General features: G+C 38.5%; 1 protein-coding gene across 2 annotated transcripts in view; it reads left to right on the top strand.

Moving 5' to 3' along the window:
- The window catches only part of betaTub97EF (beta-Tubulin at 97EF), a 254,822-nt gene that overhangs the window by 208,184 nt on the left and 26,727 nt on the right, over positions 1-19,911 (top strand). For both annotated transcript variants that reach the window (XM_073959925.1, XM_073959926.1), the window contains exon 6: positions 7,829-8,093. In XM_073959925.1, the coding sequence (XP_073816026.1) occupies positions 7,829-8,093 (265 nt within the window). The remainder of the gene's footprint in view (positions 1-7,828; positions 8,094-19,911) is intronic.

The raw sequence follows: 19,911 nt of genomic DNA, 5'->3' as shown, positions 1-19,911 counted from the left end.
TCGGTAGGCATTAGCGACTACTTTATTTTGGTCGGTATCTCAGCGAAAATTTTTGTTAATTATCGAAATTATAAGCAAATTAAAAATTGCAGTTATCGATAATTGTTGGTAATTCTGTCGTTAACTAGTTACAGAATCCCACTACTGATCCTGTATATGCATCATCTAGTTAACATTATCTGGCAAGAAGATCGCGTACCTGACGATTGTAACCTGAGCACAATATACATCAATAGCTACAAGTTACTTGATTATGCTGACGACACCGGCATCAAGACAAAAAGAAGATCGAAGGGGAATCTGCTAAAGTGGGTCTGGCAGAAAACGGCGAAAGAACAAGTTGATGGTGTCAACGCGCAATGCGTCCATAGAAATTGGACCATCTGCAGAAGATTACAAAACTCTGATACTACCGGTGCAAATGTATGGTTCCGAAGCCTGGGTACTTGTGCAAACAAATAAGGCAGGGTTTGAGAAAAAAATTATCCTAAAGATCTACAGGCCAATATGCGCTGACGGTGAATATTGAGCTGTATATGCTAGACAACTAAATCAGCATATTGACCCCCACAGATTGCGTTGGTTGACTTTGGTTAGCTTGTGATTCTACCTTGTGGTAGTGGTATCTTTCCGCATCTCAGTCTTTTGGTGGTAAGTGGAGGAGGTGGAGGGTTCGGAGTCCTGAATCGGTATGGGTCACTTTTTTCAGGTGTGCTTACCTGATAATCCTATCTATTTTTCTTCACCTTGTTCTTATGTGGAGACGGATTGGTTTCGAATAAAAGCCCATACCACATTAGTTTCCCAGCCCTCTATATCTATGATTTGCCTTGGGGCGGATTTATCTCTGACTTTCATCCTTCAATTCTGAGATGATGACAGAGTCTCCCTTTGGAGAAGGTGTTGAGGTCAGTGGAGATAAATCACATATGGAAGATTGAGCCGAGTGAGCATACCTCTCGAGGTATCATTTGTGGGCTATTGGGGTATTTGCTGATGTTTGCCACATAATGGCATCTGCGGACATCGGGATGAGAGAAAGAGAGCTCGTTAAGATCAGGATTTTTCATGGTTCAGTTCTGATAAACCTGCACTCTCACCTCGACAAATTTTCATAGCTAGCCGATTTACGAAACTAATTGAGGTAGGGGGTCAATTCCTTAGTCGAGGTTCCTTCCTAAATAGCTTCCCAGCCCTCTTTATCTATGATTTGCCTTGGGGCTGATTTATCTCTGACTTTCATCCTTCAATTCCGAGGTGATGACAGAGTCTCCCTTTGGAGAAGGTGTTGAGGTCAGTGGAGACAAATCATATATGGAAGATTGAGTCGAGTGAGCATAGCTCTCGATGTGGCATTTGTGGGCTATTGGGGTCTTTGCTGATGTTGGCCACATAATGGCATCTGCGGACATCGGGATGAGAGAAAGAGAACTCGTTACGATCAAGATTTTTCATGGTTCAGTTAGGTTCTTTCGAAATTTTTTGACCACCTTGACATTGATTCTGATAAACCTGCACTCTCACCTCGACAAATTTTCATAGCTAGCCGATTTACGAAACTAATTGAGGTAGGGGGTCAATTCCTTAGTCGAAGTTCCTTCCTAAATAGTATCCTATTTCTATCAGCTCCGGCCGATGAACAGTCCTTTTGGATACTAAACGGTTCTGGTTTTATAGGGTTGATCGGCGACTACAGTCACTGGAACGGTTGCGGTCTCTAGTTTGCTCTCTGAGGTCCATCGAATAGGGACTATAATGGTTTACTCCACGAATATGGACTATAAGGGCCCACTCCTTCCGACACACATTTTAAACATTTTTTTGGAACAATTGCTGTTTAGGGACTCTTTTCAGATCCACATGACATTTTTCGAGAGCAAGCACATACTTCCTGAGATAATGTCCCAAAAGTTCTAAATAACCCTGCCGGCATCAACTCAAATGACTGATGAACACTAAAACTTATATATTGAGTATCCGATTTAGTCGAAACTTTCCACATCGTTAAATTTCTTCCAAATGTACATCATGTTTTATGAAGGGTTATATGGGAAAACATCTTCGGGTAACTCCCTCACAATAGCTCAATTGTTTGGTTTAAGTGCAGTTTAAAGACTGTTCGAGAATAGTATACAAATTTTTACCGAAAGTACTTCTTGTAGTCCTGTTTACATCGATATACCCCCATTATTACAAGTCTTCTTTTGTTATAGTTTGGATTTTCCCAACAGATTTATAGCATTCCGGTTAACTTAAAGTTAAAAGTGATCATTTAATTTCATGGAGGACCTTCTTGGAATTAACTTTCAATGTAAAAATTATATTTTTAATGCCTCTAAATTTCTTTATTTTGCGTTTGCAAATCCGTCCAATAGTAAAAGAAAACATATAATAATGACCCATTATATTTTTCGTTGACAAGTCCATTCTTCCTAAATGATTGACATTGGCCCAACCGTATCGTAATATTTCTTTCAAATGTGAAATCATATTCTAACATGGACTATTTTAGATATCTCCCACACAACATTTCAATATTTTTCGCAAATGTACAGTTTTGGGACATGTCTAGGATCGTTTTGAAATTTACAGCAGTTAATTCAAACAAAAACAAACCCCACTTTGAGCTTGCCAGCATCTGAATCATTTATTTTTCCAACCATTACCAAGTTAAGCTGTTTAAATTCGGTTTCTGTATAGGCATTAGACATTTTTACACCTCCACTTCATACTATGCAATTACTAGGTTAAGCTGATTAATTATTGTTTGCCCATAGGCATCATTCGGATTAATTTCCCATCCTCCCATTCTTCCTTCCTAACATTAGCAAACTATTTATCTCAAATTATTTTCCGCTGAAATGGAAAATTCGATCACTAACACCAACATCAATGATATTCCAACAGCGCTTTACAATTTTTCAATTGAAATGTTTTCAAAGAGTTGTTACACTAAATGACCGAACTACTGAACCGACCAACAATTTAAAGAGGTGGCACTTTATCTCAATAAACGGACAACGAAATCTATGTATTGCGGTATGGTCTTTTAACCAAAGCAAATGAATACAATTTTCAGCTGTCAATTGCAAATGAAATGAATTGTATTAAGGTATGCGCTTGCATGTATGTACATGTGAGGGAGAATATTTGCCTCTGTATGTAGGTGTTTATTAGAAGTGTTAACTGAAATTGACATTTTAATCGAGTCTCATAATTAAAAGTCGGTATTTTCAATTTGTAAAACTGATGAAGTCCAGATGATTATTGCCGACAAATGTAATTATTTTTCAGTTAGTAGACATTTGGAATTAACCAGAAACACGTACATACTTATGTTAACCGAACATTTGTACGGTACATGCACCTGCATATATTTGTACATACATATGTTATTTGAAATTTTTTGTTGGAAATAATCTAACTGCTTTTCAATTAGTCATTATTATTGTCAAATACAATTGAAATTTTGTGGTCGGTTTCTAGTTGGGAAGAGTTTGGAAAGGAAATTTAATGATTGAATTATTTTTAATTATTTGATGTTCAAGAAACAACCACAAATCCCCACCATAAAGTACCTTTAATATAAGCTCTCCAGAATTAAACCTCCAAGTGCAAAGGCAGAAAAAGTATTATCAAAGACTAACAGACCATGAAGAAAAGAGCTTTAGTTGTACATTTGTATGTGTTCAAAGTGATTCTAGAAGACGGATGTGACTTGTGTAGAAAAAGCGGCTTCAAAAATACTTCGCATATGCAAATATATGGTCTGTTCCAGAACTGCAGGAATCTACAGCATTTATGCTAACGAGGGTATACACACTTTCTCTAAAGCCACACGCTGAAACTTTCATACCAAACTTTCCCATTATTTTGGCGTTCTTAGGTCGTGTTCCCCAATACAGTAATTTCATAAAATCAGTTTAGTATGGAACTCGATCTATAAACGCCAAAATAATGGGAAAGTTTCGTATGAAAGTTTCAGCGTGTAGCTTTTGAGCTTCATACGGGCAAAATGTGCCACATCAAAATAACGGTTTTAGACCCCAAGTATGTTTGGACGAAATGTGTTTTAGACAATTTGGAGTCGATTTAGCAATTTCCGTCCGTCTGTCCTTCTGTCTACCTGGTTGGTTGGTGCGTACGATAACTCTCGGACGGATGAACCGATTTGGTCCAACATTTCGTGTTAGTGATATTTTGTCCAAACTTAGTTTATGTTCGAAGATGGGTTATATCGGTCCACTCCTTCCGGTACCTCCCTCACAAAAGTTCTCACTATAACTCTTGAAGGGAGTAAATGATTTGGTCCAAACTTTGCATTTCGTAAGATTTCTACCAGACTTAGATGAGGTGCCAATATGGACTCAATCGGTCCACTCTTTCGGGTACCTCCCACACAAAATTTCGGAAAAGTTCAGTTTAGGACCTACTCTCAAATCGCTTTGATTTTTGTTGTAACAACTTGTATTCACCGCAACCTATACTACTGTACAAGTTTCATCTGGAACAAGTCCATACTTCCTGAGAAAATAGGCTGAAAGGTGCAAAAAAACCCTGTGACACCGTGTGCAGTGATTGGAGCGCAAGATTACTCTCGAACGGAAGGTGTAAAAACCCTTATGACACCATATGCAGTCGCTGGAGAGCACGAAAAGTCTCGAACTTATCAACCGATTTGGTCCAAAATTTGGCCTTCTTCATATTTTGTCCAAACATAGTTTCATTTCGAAGATGGGCAATAACTTCCGGTACTTCCCCCCACCCCCCCATATTTAAAAAATGCCCGATATCTCTTGAACAGGGCAACAATTTTGGTCCAAACTTTGGATCTCCTAATATTTTGTCCAAATTTAGTTTAATTTCTAAAATGGCCGATATTGATCTTCTCCTAAGGGCACCTCACCCACAAAAGTTCCACACCATTTTAGTGAAATTTTCCAGCATAGTATGGAGGGTATAATTAAATGTGTCATTCACTTTGTAACACATTGAAATATTCTTCGGAGACCCTATATTCTTCATCAGGGTAAAATTCTTAGTCGATTTAACCATGTTCGTCTGTCTGTCCGTCCGTCTGTTGAAATCAAGATACAGTTTGCAATTTTTAAGATAAAGCTTTGTAATTTGGTACATAAGTTTCTATTACTCCTAGGATGTTTAGTATTGCAAATGGGCTACATCGGTCCACGTTTTAATATAGCCCCCCCTAGAACGGTACCACCCGATTTTCGGTATTTTGAAAGTGAAATGACTGAAATTTTGTACTTAGTCTTTGTTGGGGGTATAAAACTTTCCCCCCAAAGTTTGTCGGCATAGGTCCCCGCCTTCATATAGCCCCCATAGAAGGTACCTCCTGATTTCCGGTATTTTGAATGTTATGGCCTCAATTTTCCACCTTAATGGCTGAAAATTTTCAGTCTTCGTCGGTGGCATAAAACTTTCCACCTGAAATTTGTAGGTACAGGTCCACGCTTTAATATAGCCCCCATAGATCGGTAACTCCCAATTTTCGGTATTTTGAAGGTTATGGCCACAATAATCAATCGAAATGGCTGAAATTTGGTATTTAGTCATCGTTGGGTACAAAACTTTCCACCTGAAATTGTTAGGTATAGGTCCACGCCTTCATATTGCCCCCATAGAACGGTACCTCCCAATTTTCGATATTTTGAAGGTTGTGGCTTCAATCTTCCAGCGAAATGGCTGAAATTTGGCACTTAGTCTTCGTAGGTGGTATAAAACTTTCCTCTAGAAATTTGTAGGTAAAGGTCCACGCTTTAATATAACCCCCAAAGATCGCTACCTCCCAATTTTCGGTATTTTGAAGGTTGTGTCCACAATAATCCACCGAATTGGCTGAAATTTGGTATTTGGTCTTAATTTTGGGGGTAAACAACTTTCCCCAATAAACTTGTCGGTACAGGTCCACGCTTTAATATAGCCCCCATAGAACGTTACCTCCCTATTTTTGGTATTTTGAAGGTTGTGACCTCAATATTCCACCGAAATGGCTTAAATTTGGTATTTAGTCCTTATGTGTGGTATAAAACGTTCCATATGAAATTTTTCGGTATAGGTCCTAGCCTTTGTATAGAATGGTACCTCCCTATTTCCGGTATTTTGAAGGTTGTGGGCTCAATATTCCACCGAAATGGCGGAAATTCAGTATTTAGTCCTCATTTGGGGTATAAAACATTCCATATGAAATTTTTCGGTATAGGTCCACGCTTTAATATAGCCCCCATAGAAACGTACCTCCCTATTTCCGGTATTTTGAAGGTTGTGACCTCAATATTCCACCGAAATGGCTTAAATTTGGTATTTGGCTTTCATTTGCGGTAATTAACGTTCCATATGAAATTTGTCGGTATAGGTCCACGCCTTAGTATAGCCCCCATAGAACGGTACCTCCCTATTTCCGGTATTTTGAAGGTTGTGGCCCCAATATTCCACCGAAATGGCTGAAATTTGGTATTTGGTCTTCATTTGGGTATTAAACGTTCCATATGAAATTTTTCGGTATAGTTTCAACACTTCATATAGCCCCCATAGAACCCGATTTTCGGTATTTTGAAGCTTTTAGCCTCATTATCACACCGAAATTGCTGAAATTTGGTACTTAGTCTTCGTTGGAGGCAAAAGCCTGTCTGACTGAAATTCTATGGGGTTATAAAATATTCCAAAAGATAAATATCAGTATAGGTCCGCGAGTTCCTATATCCCCCATAGAAGCGCAGCCCTCATGGAGCGGTACCTCCCGAATTTCAGTATTTTGAAGGTTAGCCACATTGTTTTACCGAACTTGCTGAAATTTGGTAGTAAGTCTTGTTCATAAACAAAAGGAAACTAATTGTTCCATTTTACTTCAATACAACTCATGGTGGAAGGTATAACAAGTTACTTAACGCCGTGCTTATTTGTTTACAACTTTCGGGCTATTTTCTCGTAATGGGGGCAGCGAATACAAGTTTTTGCAGCCAGAATCAAAATGATTCGGGAGCAGCTCTTAAACTGCACTTTTCGGAAATTTTGTCTGGGACTTACCCGAAGGAGTAGGTCCACTGCTCGAACCTGACCTGTGACTCGTAGTGATATTACAATGTGCAAAACATGGACCAAATCGGTTACTGCCTTCGAGAGTTATCGTGGGTACCATTTTAGAAAGAAATCTTGTACTTGTGTGGAGGAGGTATCTGAAGGAGTGGATCGATGTGGCTCATCTTCGAACCTAAACTTAAATTAAAATTAAATTTCGGACCAAATCAGTTCATTCGTTCGAGAGTTATCGTATGTTCCAGCCACTACACATGGTGCCATAGGATTTTTTATACCTACCGGAGAGAATACAAAGAAAGGAATAACAATATAAACATGGAAAATACTGAGTAAAGTTCCATGCCGTAGTTGTTGTTGTAAAATTGATTCAAATAAAGTAAATGCTCGCTTAAAATTTACGTTACAATTAAATATTTAAATGGACGGAAACTCATCGAATTTAACTAAAAATCTACCACTTACATTCGTAGCAATACCTCCATCATTTAGTGGGCAAGATTCCAGTATTTAGTGGTCTATTGACAACAGCTGTCCTGCGTGTCAAAGTCATAACAACAACACCAATCATGCGGAACCAGAAAATCAATAAAACATTTAACACGAAAATATAAAATAAAACAAACTCCTTTGTCCACGACAACAAAAAATCAATGGAGCGTGCATTTCAAGGCATTTAATTAATAATTTCAATAAGAATTACCTTCATAAATAATTGTCAAACAATTCACGTCTTTCCTTTTTTTCTCTTCCTTTTCTACTCTCACAACAGCTAACAATGTCTGGTGTAACAACTTGTCTACGTTTCCCCGGTCAATTAAATGCTGATCTTCGTAAACTGGCCGTGAATATGGTACCATTCCCACGTTTGCACTTCTTTATGCCCGGTTTTGCTCCCCTCACTGCTAAGGGTTGCCAACAATATCGTGCATTGACTGTTGGCGAGCTTACAGCTCAAATGTTTGATGCTAAGAACATGATGACCGCCTGTGATCCCAGACATGGTCGTTATCTGACTGTGGCTTGCATCTTCCGTGGTAAGTAAAATGTGGATATTTTGAGTATTTATTCTATAAATGAATGCGTGTGTGTGTGTGTGGTGCGTATTGCATTACAATCACAATGTTTAAATAATTTGTAAGAGACGAAGAATTTTATTATTTTTGTTTTCCTTTTGATATCGTTTTCATGTATGTATGTCTTACGGCACACAAATTGCAGGCGTGTTAAAGGATCTGTAAATACAAATATTTATGCAAAATCCTTGTAAAAGTTTCTTTGTATGTTGGAATATTTCTTTGCAAAGGACTTCATCTCATTTGTAATTAATCCTTTTTGATTAATGATTTGTCCTGGTGTTTGCTTCGGCTGATTAAATATGTCTTCTGTTTTCCTTTGACGCATACACACTTGTTTGTTTCGTTTTATTTATCACTTCTCTCCTTCTTCTTTCGAAAAATTTCCCAACTTAACCATGATTAAGGACATATTATTAAAAGTGATTTGTAATAATGCCTTTGTAAATATTGTATAAGGTACGTTAAGGCCTTATTAATTCCATTTGTAATTAATGTTTCAACAACAACAAAGGTAGAAATATGTTTATGTATGCCCAGCAAAATGTTCGATGCCAAAGATGCTATTCAAGAATGGGTGCAAGTGAAATGGAATGTCATTTTTTCAGCATCTTCACTCATTCTTTTTACAAGAGCGTGACCCCCAAAAGATGCAATTCATTTTCAGATCCTAAGCATGTCATCTTTACTAACTCGATGGAATGGCATCTTCAACAATTCTTTGGCATGGCATCTATACCAATCCTCTGGCAAGCCATCTTAACCAATTCCCAAGAATAGCATTTTCACTAATCTTTGGCTTGTCATTTTCACCAACCCTTTGGCAAGTAATTTTCGCGTCTTGTTTGGAAAATGGAAAATGCTGTATTGAAAAATTATTTTCATTTTTTTATTTTATTAATTCAAAGGAATTAATGAAATAACTATAATTTATTTATCATCATAAAGTTTACATCTATAATTACAGTTTGTTCTCGTTGTTGTAACAGTAGTTAATATGTTTGTATTCTCATTTTTGTGCTTAATCTGACTCTGGGTCTATCAGTCGTATTTCGCTATTTATATTTTTTGTAACCACAAAGCTGCAAACTTAAGTTTCTTAGCAGGATTGGTAGGGCAATTGAAAAGGAGCAGTGTGTCGTGGGGGCCTGTGCTGTATGCTGGGCAGATGTTTTCCACGGTGTCATCAGTACTTGTCCTATAGGAATTTTGACGGCTGCACCATCCCGAGCGTATTGACCCAAAACTACTCTGGTTTGTCCTGACAGCTGGCGCTTCTCAACTGCGATAGATGGTGGATGTTCTCCAAGGACCGCATTCACACGATAACTGTTTCTTCACTGCATCTGCGACTGCATTCGTGTGAATGCTACTTAAACCTGGTTGAAAGGCTTGTTGATCTAGAGGTTCTCTCTTGTAACGTTAGACTTCTCTTTCTAGATTATGAGCACGACTTGCTCTGAGTGAGTCCTCTGCTAATATGGAGATGACCTTCAGCGCAGTTGTTGTGCTGCTTACGGATCCTCTTCTATTGATCGGCAACTGGAAAGTTATTTCTGATGCTGGTAGAACTATAGCCACAAGGGTCCTTGCAACGGGCGACAAAAGCGAAATTGGTTTGTAAGATTCACCTTTGCTGGCGTCCTTTTCGGGCTTCAGTAGCTGGCCTATTTTCCAGACGTCGGGAACGATGTGTTTGGCAAGCGACAGGTTGTAAATTTAAGTGAGAAACTTGACTTCCGTCCGTCCCAGCTGTCGCAGTCTAAACACCGCCACTACACGCAACAGAGTTTACTTCCTCCGTAACAGGTTTTGATTCATCTTACAAAAGGATTTTACGTCCCATCAGTGCAGTGCAGATCTCGACATTGACTCCAACTGCAGATTACTATTTCGTGAATTTTATTTTACAACGTTTTGGAAATGTTTGTTGTTTTCTAGGGATCTACAAATCGACTTGTTGAGCAGGGTTCTCTAGAGCAGGCAAGGAAACTTTTATAATTGGTGTGTTCCTTTACTTTAAAAAATGGTAATTGTTGCAAAAATGGTACAAGTGGTGAACTGCTCTCATATAAATTGTATGCTTTTAAAAGTAAGGAAACACTTTGCGGGTAAAAACTGGTAACCTCATTAACGTAAAGGAACACGACTAATACCAAAGAGTGCAGTCCGACTCTACTTTTAGCTCAATGATTGGGACTTCCTAGCATAATAAATCTTACATTACTTTAAACGTACATATCTAGATAAATAAAAGAATATATACATGTGTAAAAATAAAAACACAAAATTCATCTCTATTGGATCGATGGAATGGGTTCAAATGCTAAGGAAAAGATCGGATCTATCACGACTTCCTTTGAATTGGTTCAAATGCTGATGAAACGATCGGATCTTTCACGACTTCCTTCGAATGGGTTCAAATGCTGATGAAAACATCCGATCTTTCACGACTTCATTTGAACCAATGCAAAAGATCCAGTGAAATCATGGCATCTCATGGAACCACTTCCATAAAATTTTGCTGGGTGTATGTTGTGTGGAAAACCTCAATGAAGAATCATAAGATAATAATATTACAAGTAGGTATAAAGTATTTTATTCAACAAACGAAAAATTAATTAATTTGAGTAGTTAATCAAATACTATATTCTTATACATGTGTTTTAGTGAAGAAAATTGGATATTAAATTCGGGTCTAATTACTTACGTAGCTATGTAGCATAGTGGATGCGCCCAACGACAAAAATAAAAAAATCATGTCTCCATTTTAAAAATTTAAAGATGCAAATAGCTTCTAAATATTTCAAATTTTTTGAAACCCTACCTTTTGCAATTTTTTGCGGTTCTTTAGGAGAAATAGGCTTACAAACATGACTAATTTTGGAGAGTTGTATTGAAGTAAAATGGAACAATTAGTTTCCTCTCGTTTATAAAGAAGACTAAATACCAAATTTCAGCAAGTTCGGTATAACAATACCGAAAATCAAGAGGTACGCTTCTATGGGAGATAAAGGAACCCGCGGACCTACACATACTGATAATTCTCTTCTGGAATATGTTATAACCCCATGAAAGACTAAATAAAAAATTTCAGTCTTTTGGTGGGATATTGACGGCACAACCTTCAGAATTACGAAAATCAAGAGGTACCGTTCTATGGGGGCTATATCGAAACGTAGACCTATGAAGACAAATTTCAGTCAGAGGGGCTTTCACCTCCAACAAAGACTAAATACCAAATTTCAGCCAATTTGGTGGTTTGCTGTGGCCACAACCTTCAAAATGCCGAAACGCGGGAGGTACCGTTCTATGGGGGCTATATGAAGGCGTGTACCTATACCGACAAATTTCTGGGAGAAAGTTGTATACCCCCATCGAAGACTAAGTACCAAATTTCAGCCATTTCGGTGTGATAATGAGGCTACAACCTTCAAAATACAGAAAATTGGGTGTAACCGTTCTATGGAGGCTATATGAAGGCGTGGTCCTATACCGACAAATTTCATATGGAACGTTTAATGTCCCAAGTGAAGACCAAATACCAAATTTCAACCATTTCGGTGGATTATTGTGGCCACAACCTTCAAAATACCGAAAATCGGGAGGTACTGTTCTTTGGGGGCTATATGAAGGCGTGGACATATACCAACAAATTTCTTACTTACTTACTTAGCTGGCCTATTACAGAACATTTGTTCCATAGACCGAACTAAGAAAAGATCACCAATTCTCTCTGTTTATTGCTTCGCTTTCTGGAATACCGCGCCGTGTCATCTCTTCATCTACTTGTTTACGCCATTTATTCTTTGGCCTGCCAATTCTGCGTGCACTTCCATGTTGCTCGAATTTATATGCCTTTTAGCGGGTTCATCATCACTCATTCTTATTATATGGCCTAGCCAACGCAATCGCTGCATCTCGATACGTTTAACTATATTGAAGTCGTTGTATAGCAGATACAGCTCGTGGTTCATACGACGTCGATATTCACCGTCAACGCCGATCGGTCCGTAGATCTTTCGAAGAATTTTTCTCTCAAACACGCCAAGCACTGCCTTATCTGCATGCGCAAGTACACATGTTTCGGAACCATACATCAGCACGGGTAGTATCAGTGTTTTGTAAAGCGTTATTTTTGTTTGACGAGATGTGGCTTTGTTTTTAAACTGCTTACTTAAGCCAAAGTAGCGTCTGTTAGCTAATGCAATTATTCTTTTTATTTCACAAATGATGTCGTTTGTTGTGTTTACGGCGGTGCCGAGATAGACGAAGACTTTTACTACCTCAAAATTATAGGAACCAACTTCCACAGTTGGCCCGATCTCTATGGACGCATTGCGCGTCAACACCATCAACATAATCATCCCGCCGTTTAACGCCAGTCCCACTTTAGCGGAGAATCTGCCTACCTTCATAAAGGTATCTGTTACTTCTTTTACTGATCGTCCCTTGATGTCTATATCATCAGCATATGCAAGTAACATGTGGCTATTGGTGTAGATTGTGTCACTTCTTTTGACGTTTGCCTCTCGAATAACCTTTTCCATCAGGATGTTGAAGAGATCACACGAGAGGCTGTCTCCTTGCCTGAAACTTCTTTTGGTACAAAATTCTTCTGAGAGGTTCTTTCCTATTTTAACTGAAGATCTTGTGTCAGTCAGAGTCATTTTAAAAAGCCAAATGAGCTTTGCGGGGATACCAAATTCAGACATGGCTTGGAATACCTTTGAACGTAGCGGGCTGTCGAAGACTGCTTTATAATCGACAAAAAGGTGGTAGGTATCGATCTGCATCTCTTGCGTCTTCTTCAGGATTTGCCGCAGGGTAAATATCTGGACTTGTCAGGTCTAAAGCCGCATTGGTATGGTCCAATTATTTCGTTGACGTTCGCACAATATCCCTGACACTGTCTTGTAGGCGATAGGGAAAAGACTTATGCCCCTATAGTTGGAGCATAAAGTCTTATCTCCATTCTTATGGACGGGACACAGGATGCTCAGGTTCCAATCGTCGGGTACTTGTTCTTCCTGCCAGATGGTGCTAACTAGCTTATAAATACACCTTATCAGCTTGTCGCCTCCGGTTTTAAACAGCTCGGCTGGTAGGCCATCAGCTACTGCTGCCTTATTATTCTTCAGCCGGTTTATTGCTGTCTTTACCTCATCTTGGCCGGGTGGTATACATTCAATACCATTTTCTGGGATTTTATCTGTGGTATCTTCGTCGACTTCGCTACTATTGGATACCAACAGTTTGGAAAAATGCTCTTTCCATATCCTTAGCACACTATCTGTATCAGTTACCAGATTACCTTGCTGGTCTCTACAGGAGGATGTGTCAGTTCCAAAGCCATCAGTTTGATGTTTCACTCTTTGGTAGAGTTTTCGGACTTCATTCTGTCTCCTGTACATTTCGATTTGTTCACACTCCCGCTTTTCCATCTGTCTCTTTTTTCTGCGGAAAAGACATTTCTCCTCTCTCCTTTTCTCCCGATACCTCTCTCGTGCGCTACGCGTTGCTGCTGATTGTAAAGTAGCCCTATATGCCGCATTTTTCTCTTCGGTAGCAGCACGACACTCCTGGTCATATCATGGATTCCTTGGTGAAGGTCTCTGGTATCCAAGTACTGATTTTGCGGCTGTTTGCATGGAGTGGGCAATGTTTTGCCATTGTCCTGATATGTTATCGGGACGAGGAGTGATTTGATTAAGCAGTTGGGCTAGTTGAGTGGAATATGCTGTGGCTATCTGTTGTAATAGCAGCTTACCGATGTCCAACTTCCGTGTTGTCTGTTCGCACTTTGTTTGCTACGTTTAATCTGGTACGTACCTTTGATGCAACAAGGTAGTGGTCCGAGTCTATGTTTGCACCTTGGAACGATCGTACATCCAACACGCTTGATGCATGTCTTCCATCTATCACAACGTGATCAATTTGATTTCTTTTTCTTTGATCTGGTGACAGCCAGGTGCCCTTATGAATATCGAGATGCTTAAATCTGGTACTGCTAACTACCATGTTTCTTGCAGCTGCAAGGTCTATCAGCCTCATACCATTGTCAGATGTTTCACTATGGAGACTGAATTTCCAGACTGTTGGGCCAAAGATATTCTCCTTTCCAATTTTGGCATTAAAATCGCCTAGAATGATTTTAAAGTCATGGGCAGGGCAACAACGGTCATAAGTTTCTTCTAAGCACTCGTAAAATATATCTTTGGTCTGTTCGTCCTTGCCTTCAGTGGGTGCATGAGCGCAAATAAAGCTGATGTTGAAGAATTTTGCTTTTAATCGAATTGCAGCGAGTCTTTCATTCACCGCGGTGAAGCTGGAGACCAGATGTTTTAATCTCCGACCAACTACAATTCCGCACCCAAACTCATGCTTTGTGTCATGGCAGCTATAATACAGTGCGTCACCTTTAGGTGTGACGCCTTTCTCGTTTCATCGTATTTCCTGTATGGCAGTAATGTCGGCCTTGTACTTTTCAAGTACATCTGCCAATGCGTAAACTGCACCTTCTCTATAAAGAGTGCGAACATTTCAGGTGCAGATTCGCAGATCATGGTCCTTAAAACGTTAGCGGGGTTCGTAAACTTTATAGGGGTTTGTTTTTCTTTTCTTTCTTTTTTTTTCATAGTATGCTGTTTTTTTTTTCTAGGGGAGGGTTACTAACCCGACGCCCAAACCCACGTTTTTAAGGTTCTTATGGGTGAACACGCGGCACATGTTAGTTCACTACCTTTAACTGGTGTTAAAGGCAGTTCCCCAGGTGACACCACGGGGAGGTCAGTGTCCACTTGAGATGAAAGAGGGACCAAGATAAATCCTGGGATTGGCATGTTAAAGCCGGTTAGGACCGTTTCTTGGTATCTTCCATCCACTACGTCACCCGAAGTTATGGACCTATACTGACAAAATTTCTGGGAGAAAGTTGTATACCCCCAACGAAGACTAAGTACCAAATTTCAGCTATTTCGGTGTGATAATGAGGCTAAAACCTTTAAAATACCGAAAATCGGGTGGTACCGTTCTATGGGGGCTATAGGAAGGCGTGGACCCATACAAAAAAATTTCAATTGGAACGTTTAATACCCCTAATGAAGACGTAATACCAAATCTCAGCCATTTCGGTGGAATATTGACGCCACAACCTTCAAAATACCGGAAATTGGGAGGTACCGTTCTATGGGAGCTATACTAAAGCGTGGACCTATACCGACTAATTTCTAGGAGAAAGTTGTATACCCCCTTACGAAGCCCAAGTCCCAATTTCAGCCATTTCGGTGTGATAATGAGGCTAAAACCTTCAAAATACCGAAAATCGGGTGGTAACGTTCTATGGGGGCTATATGAAGGCGTGGATATATATACCGACAAATTTCATATGGAACGTTTTATACCCCAAATGAAGACTAAATACCAAATTTCAGCCATTTCGGTGGATTATTATGGCCACAACTTTCAAAATACCGAAAATCAGGAGGTACAGATCTATGGGGGCTATATGAAGGCGTGAAGCTATGTCGACAAATTTCTGGGGGAAAGTTTTATACCTCCAGCGAAGACTAAGAACCAAATTTCAGCCACTACGGTGTTATAATGAGACTAAAACCTTCAAAATACCGAAAATCGGGTGGTACCGTTCAATGGGGGCTATATCAAAACGTGGACCGATATAGCCCATTTGCAATACCAAACATTCTAGGAGTAATATAAACTTCTATACCAAATTGCAAATATATCTTAAAAATTGCGAGCTGTATCTAGATTTGAACAGACGGACGGACAGGCGGACCTCGTTATATGGACTGATCAAGTATATATATACTTTATTGGGCCGCCGATGAATATTTCGATGTATTACAGACCTAATTTATGGTACAAATCTTTGTTCATAGTTGTGGCTATAAACGAATCATACAAAAATTTGTGAAAATCGGCTTGGATTTTTATATTAACTACATTATAGGGCCCAAATTACCTATAATTGGCCAAATATGCATAATGGAGAGATATCAAATTCTGTCCGATTTTCACAAATTTTTGTAGGATTCGGGTTCTTGCCACTACAATGAACCGGTGCAATTTGTTCGTCGATTGGAAAATAATTGTGGTCTGTAGAGCGATTTCCTGAAAATTCGCCTTTAACCCCCATACAAAGTATGTACTATGGAAAAAAGTTCGGTCAGGGGCCCGGTCGGGTTATCGTTAACCGATCATCATATTTTTTTTATAAATCGTTGTTTAGCCACAACAATGAACTGGTCAAGTTTTTCTTCGATTGGATCATAAATGAGGCCTTCAGAGCTTTTTACGTGAAAATTCACGATCACTCTGGTGACACGGGTTAACGTTAACCGATCGCCATAAAATCTCAAATATAAGGTTTTTGGATCAAATGGAAAAAATTAGGTAGTAGACGTTTCAAAACAATTTTTATTATTTTTTAGGGACGCCCTATTGTGTTCATGGCTTAACAGTATCAATCCAATTGAGAGAAAAGATAGGCCTACTATATAAACTAAATCATAGTAAAGCCATTCAAAACTTTTGCTTCATAGCTTCTATGCTTTGCAATAACAAACTTAATAAATTGAAGACCAGTTAATACTTACAATCAAATTTGACTTGAATTCATAAAAAGAACTTTAAAATTAAATAAATTCTCTCAAAAGCCTCATAAAACATTCAACAATTTATAAATAATTGCCTTCGTTAACATTTGCCATTTGGCAAATTCATTTAATTTTCTGTTGCGAAAAAACATCCAAACTTTTAATAACAATTCATTAACACTCAAAAGAATTAACAAAAAGCAACAACAATAGACATTTGTTTTAAACAATGTCTGCACCCTTTTCTAAGAAAAATATGTTAAGCACTCCAAAAAACACATATATTTTTTGTAGCTTATCCATTTCCCAGAAATAATCTAAAGTTAAGAGAGACAGCTTTAAACTTTATGACTTTTTGACTGTTACAATGAGTCCAAACGAAGTGTGGGGATGGGGGGAAGAAGATGATGATGGGTAGCGTTTTTCTAAATGGAGGCGATATGACAACATTTCACCCCTCTGTAACAAATAAATGTGGTTTTACTTCAGGAACCAAATACGTAGCATTCACAATCATGACAACAATGACAGCTTTAGCTTAATGACATTCTCTTCCATAGGAACAACGTAAAAGTACAAAAATAAAACGCAGAAAAAAATGAAAAATAGTTTTTTAACAACAGACCATAAACACTTTCTCTGTCTTTCCAATTTCCATTGTTTGTTTGTATTCAAGATTCGAAACTGTCTAAGGACTCCAACCCATGTAACCGTAATTTTTGTTAGCTAAGACCGTAAAACTTTGTCATTTCATTAGAAAAACCAAACCCCCAGCATTTTTGGAGAAAGACAAACGCAAAAATTTAATGACATCTTTAAGCCTATCGCACTCAGTGCACAGTGGGCACAGAATACCTTCTATAGGTGTTATATTAGACATGAAACATTCAACATCTCTTCGATCAATAAAAGGACCTTTTAAAAGTAATTTATCCAGAAGACCTATAGAAAATGTTATATTTATAGACCTTCTATAGGTCTTCTATAGACAGAACACCTTCCAAAGGCCTTTTATAGACAGAATTTTTTACAGATATTTGATATAAGACCTTGCACAGGTCTTCTATAGATAAAAGATCTTCTACAGGTCTTCCACAGATAGAACAAGTTCTACGAGTCTTCTAAAGATAGCGGACACTTTACAGGTCTTCTGAAGATAGAAGACCTTCTACAAGTCTTCTATAGACAGAAGACCTTCTACAGGTCTTCTAAAAATAGAAGACCCTTAACAGGTCTTTTAAAGATAGAAGACTTTATACAGGTCTTTTAGAGATAGAAGACCTTCTGCAGGTCTTTTAGACATAGAAGAACTTCTACAGGTCTTCTAGAGATAGAATACCTTCAACAGGTCTTTTAGAGTTAGAAGACCTTCTACAGGTCTTCTAAAGATAGCACACCTTAAAGATGGAAGACCTTCTACAGGTCTTCTAAAGATAGAAGACCTTCTACAGGTCTTCGAAAGATAGAAGACTTTATACAGGTCTTTTAGAGATAGAAGACCTTCTGCAGGTCTTTTAGACATAGAAGAACTTCTACAGGTCTTTTAGAGATAGAAGAACTTCTACAGGTCTTCTAGAGATAGAAGACCTTCTACAGGTCTTCTAAAGATAGAAGACTTTATACAGGTCTTTTAGAGATAGAAGACCTTCTGCAGGTCTTTTAGACATAGAAGGACTTCTACAGGTCTTCTAGAGATAGAATACCTTCAACAGGTCTTTTAGAGTTAGAAGACCTTCTACAGGTCTTCTAAAGATAGAAGACCTTCTACAGGTCTTCTAAAGATAGCAGACCCCTAAAGATAGCACACCTTAAAGATGGAAGACCTTCTACAGGTCTTCTAAAGATAGAAGACCTTCTACAGGTCTTCTAAAGATAGAAGACCTTCTACAGGTCTTCGAAAGATAGAAGACCTTCTACAGGTCTTCAATAGACAGGAGACCTTCTAGAGGTCTTCTATAGATAGTACACCTTCTACAGGTTTTCTATAGAGAGAAGAACTTCTACAGGTCTTCTATAGATAGTAGAACTTCTACAGGTCTTCTAGAGATAGAAGACCGTCTACAGGTCTTTTAGAGATAGAAGACCGTCTACAGGTCTTTTAGAGATAGAATACCTTCTACAGGTCTTTTAGAGATAGAAGACCTTCTACAGGTCTTCTAATGACAGAAGACTTTCTACAGGTCTTCTAGAAATATAAGACCTTCTACAGGTATTTTAGAGATAGAAGACCTTCTGCAGGTCTTTTAGAGATAGAAGAACTTCTACAGGTCTTCTAGAGATAGAATACCTTCAACGGGTCTTTTAGAGTTAGAAGACCTTCTACAGGTCTTTTAGAGATAGAAGACCTTCTACAGGTCTTCTAAAGATAGCACACCTTAAAGATGGAAGACCTTCTACAGGTCTTCTAAAGATAGAAGACCTTCTACAGGTCTTCGAAAGATAGAAGACTTTTTAGAGGTCTTCTATAGATAGAACACCTTCTACAGGTTTTCTATAGAGAGAAGAACTTCTACAGGTCTTCTATAGATAGTAGAACTTCTACAGGTCTTCTAGAGATAGAAGACCTTCTACAGGTCTTGTAGAGTTAGAAGACCTTCTACAGGTCTTTTAGAGATAGAAGACCTTCTACAGGTCTTCTAAAGATAGCAGACCCCTAAGGATAGCACACCTTAAAGATGGAAGACCTTCTACAGGTCTTCTACAGATAGAAGACCTTCTACAGGTCTTCTAAAGATAGAAGACCTTCTACAGGTCTTCGAAAGATAGAAGACCTTCTACAGGTCTTCGAAAGATAGAAGACCTTCTACAGGTCTTCAATAGACAGGAGACCTCTAGGACTTCTATAGATAGTACACCTTCTACAGGTTTTCTATAGAGAGAAGAACTTCTACAGGTCTTCTATAGATAGTAGAACTTCTACAGGTTTTCTAGAGATAGAAGACTTTCTACAGGTCTTCTAGAAATATAAGACCTTCTACAGGTATTTTAGAGATAGAAGACCTTCTGAGGGTCTTTTAGAGATAGAAGAACTTCTACAGGTCTTCTAGAGATAGAAGACCTTCTACAGATCTTTTAGAGATAGAAGACCTTCTACAGGTCTTCTATTAAAGATAGCAGACCCTAAAGATAGAAGACCTTCTACAGGTCTTCTAAAGATAGAA

The sequence above is a fragment of the Musca autumnalis genome, unplaced genomic scaffold (assembly GCF_047663935.1).
Source record: "Musca autumnalis isolate F117 unplaced genomic scaffold, ASM4766393v1 scaffold_1, whole genome shotgun sequence".
Lineage (NCBI taxonomy): Eukaryota > Metazoa > Arthropoda > Insecta > Diptera > Muscidae > Musca > Musca autumnalis.
The sequence above is the reverse complement of the archived record's forward strand: the minus strand, read 5'-3'. Positions and strand labels throughout refer to the sequence as shown.